The 12,567-nt window shown below is 34.7% G+C and overlaps 1 protein-coding gene across 2 annotated transcripts in view; it reads left to right on the plus strand.

The window, feature by feature from the left end:
- The window catches only part of hb (zinc finger protein hunchback), a 64,596-nt gene extending 53,897 nt beyond the window's left edge, over nt 1–10,699 (plus strand). For both annotated transcript variants that reach the window (XM_089099530.1, XM_089099529.1), the window contains exons 3-5: nt 962–1,684; nt 3,126–3,338; nt 7,248–10,699. In XM_089099530.1, the coding sequence (XP_088955656.1) occupies nt 962–1,684; nt 3,126–3,338; nt 7,248–8,730 (2,419 nt within the window). In that variant the 3' untranslated portion in view covers nt 8,731–10,699. The remainder of the gene's footprint in view (nt 1–961; nt 1,685–3,125; nt 3,339–7,247) is intronic.
- The last annotated feature ends 1,868 nt before the right edge of the window (nt 10,700–12,567 follow it).

Consider the following 12,567-nt stretch of genomic DNA (forward strand, 5'->3'; position numbering starts at 1 on the left):
AAATCCAGAATGTTTTGATGATTTCTTATGCGTTCAATCATAGAGAATGTGCTTATTTTTATTCTAATATGACTGTCTAATTGGCTTCTAAACAGTGATTAGTATTTAGCAGCCATAGTGTACTTTGTTCCTTTTTATATAAATCTTTGTTCTCAGGGACTATCTTTAAGAACGTTCAAAGTTAAGTCAGTCAACTGCTCTCACGCGAAAAAATTCAGAACTGCTTAGGACTAATTATAAAAAATAGTAAGAAAACTTAGATGGTGTAATCTTAGATGATGTAAAATGTTTTCCTTTCAAAATTTAAGAGAGGGTAAAAAAATAACAGTTGATTCAGATTCATTCATCTGAAGATGAAAACTGTATGAGATCTGTATTTGTTTCGTTTGTGAAAAGATATTAAGGCAAAATGGAAAAGAAACTATTTTGAACAAAACCAAAGACCATCTTTGTACAAAAAAATAAAAAAAGAAACAAATGAAATAAAAAAAAAAAATGCGTGAACTAAAATGGCTAAAAGACTGGTTGATCAATTTGCTTTATAAAAACTTCAATGTTTAAGCAGGCAATTTGATCATTTATTTTTTTTCTATTTGTCTTGACTGATTACCAGTGTCAAGCGGTTATCGACATTCAAAAATTACGTAGAGCAGGTGACGCATGCCAACCGTGTGGTGAACGTGTGTCAAGTGGGGTGGAACTGTGACAAGCGTTGGGGGGGCTGTATCAAGTGTGACGGAACTGTGCCACGTAGGTGCAGCTACGCGGTATACGTGGCGCCCCAAGATATAAACCGGACGTCGGAAAGTGGGAGACTAGTGCTCTTGGGCCTCTGTACCACTATCATAAATCTTAATTCTTATTCTGAAATCCAAGTTATAAATTTGAAAATGACCTGCTTACTAGTTCAGCAAGAAGAAATCATTGTCTGCATTAAATAATTTTGTTCTTTTTGTTCCAGAAATCAGCAATCAAGTGAAACTGTACTTCGTTTTAACAGTGGGGATATCAGCTTTCAAGGGGAATTCTCAACTCGACCTCAAGAAGAAATTAATTACAACATGCTACGGCAGATAAAAGAAGATCCGCAAATGCAGCAGCAACATTGGATGAACTTTCAAAATTTCCAATCAGCTGGTCAGCGGTTACAAAAACAGTTTACGTACCAGAATTTTCCGTTTCAACAACCTGTGTCATTTCCTACTATCAAAGAAGAGCCTAAAGAATGGGAAATAAAACCAGAATGGGATAAGTGCACAGAAGGTCAAAAAAATTCCACTCCTCAATGGAGCTTAAATCCCACAAGCTTTCCACAGTCTTTGCCTAAACCGATTACAGAGGACAGTCCTTCAGTCTCTAAAACTTGGGAAATACCCCATGAACGACCCTCAACAGTAGAACCAACAAGAGAATCCCCTCACTGGGAAGAACGTCCTATTTCCCCTCCAAAAAAGGATTCTCTTTTGTCAGCCCAGTGGGAAATTCAGTCACCTCAGAGTACAGGACAGAGACCAGTTCAAGATGATTCAGGTGTATCACCTGGAACTATTGGCTCAAGTGAACCAGGTCCTAGCGAGTCCCCAACGTACCACGACAAAACTGAATCTGATGGTAGAGCTTCCCCCATGGACTCAGATGATGGGCATTATTCAGACACTAATTGCCTTGCAATTGAAGAAGATGGGTAAGTTCTTTTTTACATAATATTTGACATTTATAACATTTCAAATAAACTAGGCATTCAATATGTCCTATGAGCAATTTGTTTTCATGACGGATTACTATAGAGATTCGTTAGAACCGCATTCTTCTTAAATATTTTCCGAGGATAAACTGAATTTACAACCATTACGAATTTTCTGGCTATATAAAAATAACAAATTTGACATGTTCACGCTATTACACAAATAGTTCAGAGTTTTGTTTTTTTTTAAACTGTTTCTCAGCTGAAAATCTCCAGAAACGCCTCATACATGCACGCTAGCTAAATATAACGGGAATCGCGACATCTGTCAAGTAATATTTTACAATATTTAAAATTATTGAGTGTATTTTAAGAATTCTTAAGAATATAAATCCTTTCAGTTCATATATGATCTCTTGAAGTTAGTTTCCTTGAATTTAATATAAACTCCTTAAAAGACAACTTTTCTTATGATCATTTGCAACAAATCTTATATACACATCTTGTTGCCGAAATTTGCCAACTTCGACAACGATGCTGTGATTTTTAGTTTTAGCTGGTGCTTCGTGGCCACGGAATCGATAACATACTGGAAGTTTATGCAGAAGCAGCTCATTCAAAATGCTAACGTTGTCCACTTGCACTCACCCCATAGACATCAGAAAAAGTTACTACTGGCTAGTAGTCGTACGCCCAAAAAATGGGTATAATTCTAAGTTTAGTTAATCGGTCATGTCAAAGGCTTGATAATGCCGTCAAAACTACAAATTCCTGTTTCATATGAATTTTCTGTTATTTTACATTAACATATTGTTTAGACTTCTACGTTCAATTTGTGTATGAAATTGTGCGCTAAAGTTCTAGATGGCTAAAGAGCTCTTTTCTTGCCAGAGAATTGTCGGTAACTTTTGAAGTATACCTGCAAACAGCTTAAAGAGTGGAATTCACATCAGAGATTGATTTGAGAGACTAACTAAGAAATATTGACATAAAAATGAACCTTCTTTTCACCCCCGTCCCCATAAAGAGGAAAATGTTTTTTATACAACGCCATCCCGAAGAATAGGCTAAAGAATAGGCTTGTTAGAAGTTTAAATAACTGTATGATGGATCCTTCTAATTGAATGGCCTAACTCAGAATTTAACGGTACGGACGACACTCAAAAAGATTGAAATTTACTCGAAAAAAGAAAAATCTTAGGTTTTTAGCGATAATTTAAAGTACGGAATTGGAACAAATTTTAGGTTAATCGTCTGGTCGAATCATTATTTTGACCGACGGCTTTGCCCAGTGGTAGGACCAAAGGTAAGAGGGGGCTCTTCGTTCAAGTGTTTTTTTTACTTATTGCTTATATTTATACGAGTGTCCTCAAGCCCTTGATATGGCTTGCATCCTTATTTTTTGGATTGCATTTTTTAACAAGATATTCCTTGTTTTTAGGGAAAATTTGATGGATGCAGACCCTACTGTTGAATCTGACAGTGAATCTCAGGTTGACGCTTTGTCCCGACTACAAAAAGCTTTAGAGAAACACGGAGCATTACATCCAGAAGACAAGGCAGATGGCGAAGTGTTCCAGTGTCATATCTGCTCCTATGCTGGGACGTCACGGTTCCATTTCAATTCGCACATGAGCACGCATTTTGACTTTAGGTGAGTAAAAAAAAAAGAATGAAATGTAATATTTTAAAAAGAAACTTCCTCATACAACAATATAGGGTAAACTCAAAGAAATTTTCTCACAAAATAGATCGAGAGATAACAAATATACACGCAATGGTTTCATACACTAATTTTAATGGCTCAAATATCAAAGTGGTTAAGTCTGGAAACGAAACCACACAGAAAATTGAACAAGAAGCGATATTGCTGGCATTGAACATGTTGCGCCAATTATCTTGTGGAAGAAGCATTTTATTTTTTTATTTTTTACTTATCTTTTTGAGAGTAGAGAAGGTTTGAAAACGATTTAATATAGTGTTGGTCAACTGGGCTTGCTAGAGATTTGGAGATTCATTGGAAAAACTTATAGGTTAATTTTTTTGGAAGTTTTTGGAGATTAAACCTCTACTTTAGAAAATAAGCTGACGCAAAATATATTTTTAGTTTTTAATTTTCTTTTGAACACACCTTTCCATTTTGTATCAAAGAGCATAGGTAAAGGTTACTTATAAGACTGGATACTGATGTATGGTCGACAAAAAAGCTATCAACGCCATCTAGTATTTGGCAACACGGTATGTTTTCAGCTCTGTAATCATTTTTCTATTAGGAGCTGAGATTAGACCTTATTAGTACCATAATTTTACCATTGCACTAATTAAGTTAATTATTCTTATTATTACACTGAAAATAAGTGCCAAGTATCGCCAAGCGCTAGATGACGTTGATAGTTTCCTTTTGTAGACACTACCGTCAGTTTCCAGTCTTATAAGTTACCTATACTCTTTGTATTGTATGCCCACACCCCTGTATGGTAAGAATAGCTTGTTTTATATATTTCGATAAAACTAAAACTAATTATCTCTGATTTGATTATCACTCTATCGATGATTAAATAAATTTAAGTGCAGTATGTTTTAATTGTATTAATAAAGGAAGTAATTTTTTTCCTTTTGGATTCTTCTTTTTAACAGGATTTTGTTCGTCTATTGCTCTATTATATTTCCTCTTTCTTTTTTTACTCTTACTATCTTTTTTAATATTAAGTCACTTTCTAATACACAATGAATATGATTGTAGTTTATATTTAGACAGACTGGAGATACGAGAAAGAATTAAAATCAAATGAAATAAAGAATCTATTTTGAGATTGAACCAAAGCAACATGATTGTAAGACGAGCCAGATCAAGGTTATTTCCATTTCAGTTGCAATAATTTACGTGTTTGCCGAGTCGGGATTTGAAACCATGTTCCAAACCCTTACTTCACTGGTTCCAATCTATTTTACCGTGCCTAATTGGATTTTCAATATATTCAGAAGTTTGTTGTTTGAAAATATGTTAATTTAACTTTTACCAGTGCTAAAATAATTGTAAATTGGATCTTTAATATCAAATTCATATTAGCCTTGTCTTGTGTGCCAAAATAACCTCCTTTGCACCAACATCTGATTTCTAATAAAAGTAAAATAATCCAAACGCATTTTGTGATTTCTACTATCCTGTAAAATTTATGTCGTGTACTATCGATGGTATTTATTTCGCCTTGGCCCCCTCATAAGGAGACATGTTAAGAAAACAATTCTTACTTTAAAATATGTATAATGATCCTAGTCCTTATCCAAGGGGAGAACCTTTATCATCAAGTCTTTCCTCTAAAAATCCTCAAAAGTGAAAAAGTTTCCAAATATCACCACGTTCTTAATTCAATGATTAAGTCTTTTGAAATAGCCGCTGTAAACTGCTGCCAAATAAGTTGTTTTAAAGATACCGCTTAGCATGTGTTTAACAGTTGTGTCAAAAAACATGTTTAAAGAAAAAGTAGTGGTATATTGAGATTATAGAAATTGTGAATTCTGTTAACCTAAATCCTAACCTAACCACTGCTATTAATATTTTGTATTTACGCCACTGCTATTCGCCCTTCGCCACTGCTATTTGTTTTTTGCAACTGCTATTAATATTTCGTATTAACGCCACTGCTATTCTCCCTTCGCCACTGCTATTCGCCCTTCGACACTTCTATTTAAAAATAAAAATAAAATAAAAAGTCCGGCATGAGTACCATCCATAAAAGAACTTATTAGGCGGCAATTTAAAGCAGCAATTTAAAAAGACTTAAGCATTGAATTAAAACCGTGGTGATATTTGGAAACCTTTTCTTTTTTGAAGATTTTTAGAGGAAAGACTTGATGATAAAGGTTCTCCCCTTGGATAATATAAGAACTAGGATCATTATACATATTTTAAAGTAAGAATTGTTTTCTTAACATGTCTCCTTATGAGGGGGCCAAGGCTAAATAATTACCATTTATGTCGTGTACTATGTCACGTTTTAAATTACCATAGGTGATTACAAGCATTATGCTCATTCAAAACTTTATCTTAAAGCCTTGTCAAGCCAGTCTGGTCTTTACGCCCATTATGTGTTCTAAGGTCTTGTATCCCATTTATTATAAACATGTCTATGTCCACTCGAATTATTGAGTGAATTGTGGGGTGTAAAAACCTATAAAGAACTTTAAATAATAAGCTCAGCTTCTTTAATAAGCTTTTAATATTAGTCGTATTTTATCACCAAAGTCTGTTTATATTTTGGTATCCTCTGCATTTTTGTTGCTTTAATATTGTCATGCTGTATTGGTGAACATATTTAGTTTTGAAATGGAGCTACCCTGGAATGATAATTCCTCTAAGAGATAATACTACTACTAACAACCTACCGCAGCACCAAGCCACGTGAAGCCAACACAACTACGTACGACCCTCCTCCATCCCAACCTATTCAAAGCGTCCCTCTTTACACCTTCCCGGGAAGTTAGTATTTCCCTTAAATCTTTCCTTACTGCATCCTCCCACCCCAACTGAAGACGACCTGCTTTCTGTATAGCCCTAAACGGTTGGCCAAAAAGGACTATCTTTGGCAATCTGTCATCCTTCATGCATAGAACGTGCCCTAGCCATCTCAACCTTTCTCTCATTATAGCCCTAGAAAGTGGGACTGAACCACACTTTTCGTATAGCCTACTTTTGAAAAACGGTCTGTCAGTCAGATACCCAAAACAATCCATAGGCAAAGGACATTTCAGGAATAGAGAAGAGTAAGGCCGTACCCAGGGGGGAGGGGTTAGGGGGTTTGAACCTCTACCACCCCGATATGTTTGTCTGACTCGTAAAAACGCAACAAAAATGAATATAAACAAATTTTTTATGCGTTTTTTGAGTTTTTTGTGTACCCCCCCCCCTAAAAAATCCTTCAGCAAAATAAGCCTAGAAAAAAAAATCCTGGGTACGCCTTTAAGAGAAAATATTTTAAAATATTGCAAAATCAGAAAACAATTTATATTTAGCTACAAAACGTGTCCACTAAAGACTGTCTTAGGACATGAAAAACATCTTAGTTGCCGAAGAGACACGAGCATATAACGCAATTTTGACAAGCTGTCTGGATAAAATTAACATTTTCTTTTATAGTGCTTTTATTTGCCTTGATTTGCAGAACAAAAATGCATTTGAAAAATGACAAAAGTTTGCTTTCAAATACACAAAATTCCAAATTTTCAAAAAATCCCAAAAGCTAGAATTCTTTAAAACTCATTATTCAAAATTTTATAATGTAATTAATAGTTATACTTATTTAAATTTTGAGAATCAATAAAAAAATTAGAAAATCTAATAAAATAATGAATTACTAAAAATAACTGAGAAACAGATAAACGGTATATTAACCAACATGCGATTTTGTTTCATTCCATGATAGTAAAGAACTAATTTGTGTTGTTTCTCTTTTAGAACAGCTATAAATTTGAATTGCCCAACATAAAAACTTCTGCTCTTTTTTTTCAATTGTAGCTCTTAATTGTTTGTGACATCTGTCTAATAATTTATATTTTATCATAGATGTGGAAAATGTGAATTCACTACTCGCACAGAGGGTAAACTACGCCAGCACATGGTCGAAGTTCATAATGCCAGCATTGATGAAAATGATGATGAGAGTATTAGAGTACCCCGTGTGAATGCACAAGGAAAAGTCAAAACATTTAAATGCAAGCAGTGTAACTTTGTGGCTGTAACCAAGTTAAACTTTTGGGAACACAGTCGTACACATATCAAACCTGAAAAAATGTTACAGTGTACTAAATGTCCGTTTGTAACAGAGTACAAACACCACTTAGAATATCATATGAGAAATCACTTTGGCTCAAAGCCATTTAAATGTAACAAGTGCAGTTACTCGTGTGTTAATAAATCCATGCTCAATTCCCATATGAAGTCACACTCTAACATATATCAATATCGATGTGCCGATTGCACCTATGCAACTAAATACTGTCATAGCTTAAAGCTACATTTAAGGAAATATAACCATAAGCCGGCAATGGTTTTGACGAATGAGGGAAACCCTGCTCCAAGTATGATCGACCTCTACAGTCCAAGGCGAGGTCCAAGACCCATGAAGAAAGATGATCCGCTTGGAGCTTTAGGTGGACTAATGGGTATGCCACCGGGAATGGGTCTAGGGCAAGCTCCTCCTGGTATGCCCTTTGGATTTCCATTCCCATTTCTAGGTACGTCAATGGGTAAACCTGAAGACAGGGAAAGGAAAGATGAACTTAAATGCCAGCTCTGTGGCTTTAGTACGTTTGCATCCAATCAGTTTGCTGAACATATTCTTAGCCATTCTACAAAGGAGGTTAGTGTAACGACAGTAGAAAAATCAGAAAGTTCTACCAAACAAGAAATTGATGGTATGCGTGAAGGAGAAAATCCACTATTACGATTCCCTGGATTACACTTGCCAATGATGCCAAACATGAAAGACTATCTCTCAAGAGTTTTAAACGCTCCTTTAATGTTTAACCCTATGGGTTTCAAAAAATCACCAAAACAAGAATCAGAGCATGAAGATTCTCCAAAGGATTCTCATGATCTAAATTCCCCTGCACCAAGCGGAGATGAACAGCCTCTAGGAGCAGTTCCACTAGACCTTAGTAGGGAAGTCCGTGAAAAGCCCCATTCACCAGTCTCTGATCCATCAACTGATTCTCCTCGTCCTCATATTGAAAGAATACCATCGAAGAACAGACGAAAGGGCAAGGCTGTTAAATTGGAGAGAGCTAACCAGTGGGATGATCAAACACCAAATGCTGAAACTCCTTCCCCAGACAATGAGAGCAGTCGCCAAGAAAATCAACCTTGTGACTGGAACTCGTGCCACCAATGCCAATTTTGCGATATTGCCTTTAAAGACGCCATCATGTACACAATGCACATGGGCTATCATGGTTATCAAGATCCTTTTACTTGCAACATGTGTGGGCATCAGACAGGGGACAAACTTTCTTTTTTCTTACATTTAGCACGTTCTCAGCACAACTAATGCAGTATCATGAACCACGTGCCTTTTAATTATATTACCGTAGATGAGACAATATATCGATATATCGTATCGAAATTATTTTGATTTAAGCATGATAAAAAAAATTTCTTAGCCTCGTGAGTAAATAGGAAGTTTAGCATTTTTTTGTAAATTAAAGAAAACACACTTAAGTGAACTTACAGATGTTGATTTCTTCGCTACATTCAAGGCAAACACCGTTCAATGCGTCTTTTTATGCTCTTTCTAAACAGGCTAATCGCTTAATTTACATATTCCATTTTTAGCCCTCAAAGGGACATCTTGTTCCTTATTATTTATCAATAGAAAATGATTATCAAAAGCCAAACGATCATAAATGCTTACTTATCTTGTTTCTAAAATTGCACTACTTAAATTCCCCCTCCCCCCAATGGAACGAAAGATGTATATTTCCACTGTATTTTTACAATAGAGCGGGTAATATATATTTAAAATATAGTGGGAATATCTATTATTGGCTGCGTGTTGCCCCATTAGGAGATGAGGGTAAATGAAACAATGCAGTTTTAGGAATTAGATAAGTATGACTGTTTTCAAGTAGTTTTCAGAATTTTTGTTTACCATTTAATACTGGCAAATAATAAGGAACAATTTGTCAGATTTAAGGGCTTCAAATGGAACCTGCAAAGGAACCAATTAGTTAATTTTTTAAAAGATTAATTAGTTAAAAAGACACATTGAGTGATGCGATAACCTTGTACCAAGCAAAGAAAATAGCTGTAAATTTGTTCGTATTTATTCTTTTGAGCCGTTATTGTATGGTATACACGGGTATTTTTTGGAGTTTTGGAGGGGGGGACAAGTTAGAAGCTTTAAAATGTCGATTATATTGTTTCATCTACTAAGATTATTCTGGGAAATAAATTGTTCATTAACTATAAATCCTAAATTACTTAGTTTAAGTTCGAGATTATGCTTCAAATGATTCTATTGTCGTCTTTCAGTGCTATTTTTGTTTTTTATGTAACGAAGCCAAGAAAGAGAAGTTGTGCATGATGTTATTTCTATTAATTTCAGAAGTGTTTTATTACTACTTGCCTGTGGACCTTAAAACTAGAACTTTAGCTGTTGATCTTAAAGAGGAAATAGATAGTGGTATTTTTTAAATTTCAAATGCAGAAATTAATATAAATTATCTAATCCCTGCAATAAACACAAGGTGTAGTCATGATCAATTTTTTTTTTTTTACTTTTTTTGGGAGGGATGGGGGGTTCAACTGAAAAGATCTTATAATGTTTGTTATATAAACCAAAAACGTGTGTATTTTATCTATTAAAAAATCACAGAAAAAAAAGGTATTCGAAAGTGAAAATTCATGTATGGTCTATTGGTCAACGCTATGTGATCTATTTCTTAGAAATGGTCAATTGTTTTTAACGGATTTAATACTCTCATTATTGTTTTATTTGCAATAATCCGTTTGAGTTCCGAAAAATACATATTTTGAGTGAGATTTTTTATTTAATTATCGACAAGCCACTAGCTCAACTGAAACTTTCCATTTTAATTGATCGCCAAACATATTTTTGCACCTTCTTTTTTAAGTTAAAAACGTTTAAAAGAAATTTGTGTGTTTTAAGCCCTCTTGGTTTAGTTTAGTAACTATTCTTTGCGTACAAGTTCGGCCTGACGGGTAAAATACGTGTATATAATCTCAGGTTTTTGGTCTGATTTTGTACCATATTACGGGTTTGATTATTTATATGCGTTATCTATGATTCCAGTGTTGTGAAATATAATCAAAATTAGTTTGACTTTTACGTTTTCTGCTAGTCACTTCCTTGTATTCAACCTCATGGGAATCTGTACCTTTAATTCGCAGCAGTGCTCACAATTTGGTAAGACCAAATCATTATCTACTGTTGTTATCAGAGGTTGCTTTTTTGTTATTTCTGTAAAGAAATCTATGCAAATAAACCTTTTATTCTACTTGACTCTGCTTTTATTTCAAAGATATAGGATGTTTTTAATCTAAAGTCAGAGGTACCCCAACTCGATGATTTTGTAGCCCATTTTAGGAATGTATATCAACTCCACGGGGCGCACATAAAAATAAATCCACGTTTTAGGGTTAGACCCATTATGGAAATTATTTGGAGCGAAAAATTGAAACATGTCATTTTTTTTACTTTTATTCTTACACGTGAGCATAAATAATACCATAATAACGAAATAAACACCTAAAAATCACAAACAAAATGTATATGTATATAAAACGTAAAATATGAAATCCTTAGAAATGTTTATTTCTCTAGTGGGATAAATGTTTCTCTACTCTTTTCACTTAGATTTTTCAAAGCAATCTCAGTTTGTTTATTTGCACCACAGTTCATATAATTATCCAGTATGATCATTCCCTATCTCACCCATTATAAAAACCCGGACCGGGGTGCGAGTGCTCCAGAGAACGTAGAAACATAAGCGACGTCAGATCTTTTCATGGGTAGACAATTCAGACGCGAAACAATCGGAAACAAGTGGAAACCCGCTATTAATAACTGCACGAAGAAGTGGGAGGAGCTTTTTGTTCGCACCGAGAACGAAGACCAGAAATGATCTGCGATAAGCTTACTGGATAATTATATGAACTGTGATTTGCACATTGTAATTGGTGTTGTAGATTAGTGTCCGATATATTTGAGTGTGGTCATTATATTGAGTGTGGTGATTTATATTGAGTGTAGGCGTTATATTGAGTTCGATGAATTCGATTTTTGGAAAAAAAATGATTCGAAAGTAAACCCAAGAGTATTGAACCAAAACAGGAATTGTCTGTGATTTCTCAAAATAGTTTTTTTTTTATTTCTGTGATGCAAGGTCTTTTGAGAAGTCATTTTTGGATCTTGTTTTCAAAACATGCTAATGTTTTAAAAACATGTTAAAATCATAAACTAATTGTAGCACAGCCGTCCCAACCTCGTGCCATTAAATGTTCTGGCCTTTTGTATGGGGCATCAACCACCCTCGCTGCGGGTCGCTATCTCCTGGTTGAGAAACAATGATCTAAGCTATTGGAAGTCGAACGTTCAGGAATAATTTTGTGCCGTTACAGGAAATGATCATAATTTTGTATTAAAATCATTTATCATAGGTTTTGATGTTTTTAGAAAACAAGAACGTTTTCTAGCAGGTTTCCATCCATTTTGTAGTTACTTCATAGACAGTTGGGAAGGCCGTCCACAATTGGGACAAACCTCTTTCCGTAAAATACTTAAAAATTAAATTTTTGCTCTCTTGTAAAGTTGGAACAATCACGATAAATATTTGTACATGCCTGTAACGCAGGCATGTACAAATATTAATCGTTAAGTCTCTTTTAAATTTTATAATCGTAAAGTCTCTTTTAAAGTTGGAAAAACTACGATGAATATTTGTACATGCCAGTGCAGGTTTTGATTGTTAGACTGAAACAAAAATAGCCCGAACAAGACCAATGACGTCTTTTGTTCAAACTTCTTGCCAATGGGTCGCACTGGTGCGCTTTCACGTAAAAATAAGTGTTTATATAACAAGCAAAATAATTTCTCTGACAAGTGAAGCATTTCTCAGTCACTGACGAATCTTTAGTGCATGGAAATAAATACATGCAGCCGATATTACACCTGGCACAGTAGCAAAAGCAGAATGAAAATGAAATTTAATGAAGAAATAATCTTACTATGCAATCGTTAAGTGTCTTGTGTTACTCCCAACAAATCACTAACCTAAAAGCAATCGCGTGATACTACAAGATAGGTATCTGAAGCGAGTATTAGTCTGGAGTCCTTTGCAAGTCAGTACATTTTGAGATGCTCAAA

Source organism: Artemia sp. Qi Xiang Cuo, chromosome 13 (assembly GCF_049724085.1).
Source record: "Artemia sp. Qi Xiang Cuo chromosome 13, ASM4972408v1, whole genome shotgun sequence".
Taxonomy (NCBI): Eukaryota; Metazoa; Arthropoda; class Branchiopoda; order Anostraca; family Artemiidae; genus Artemia; species Artemia sp. Qi Xiang Cuo.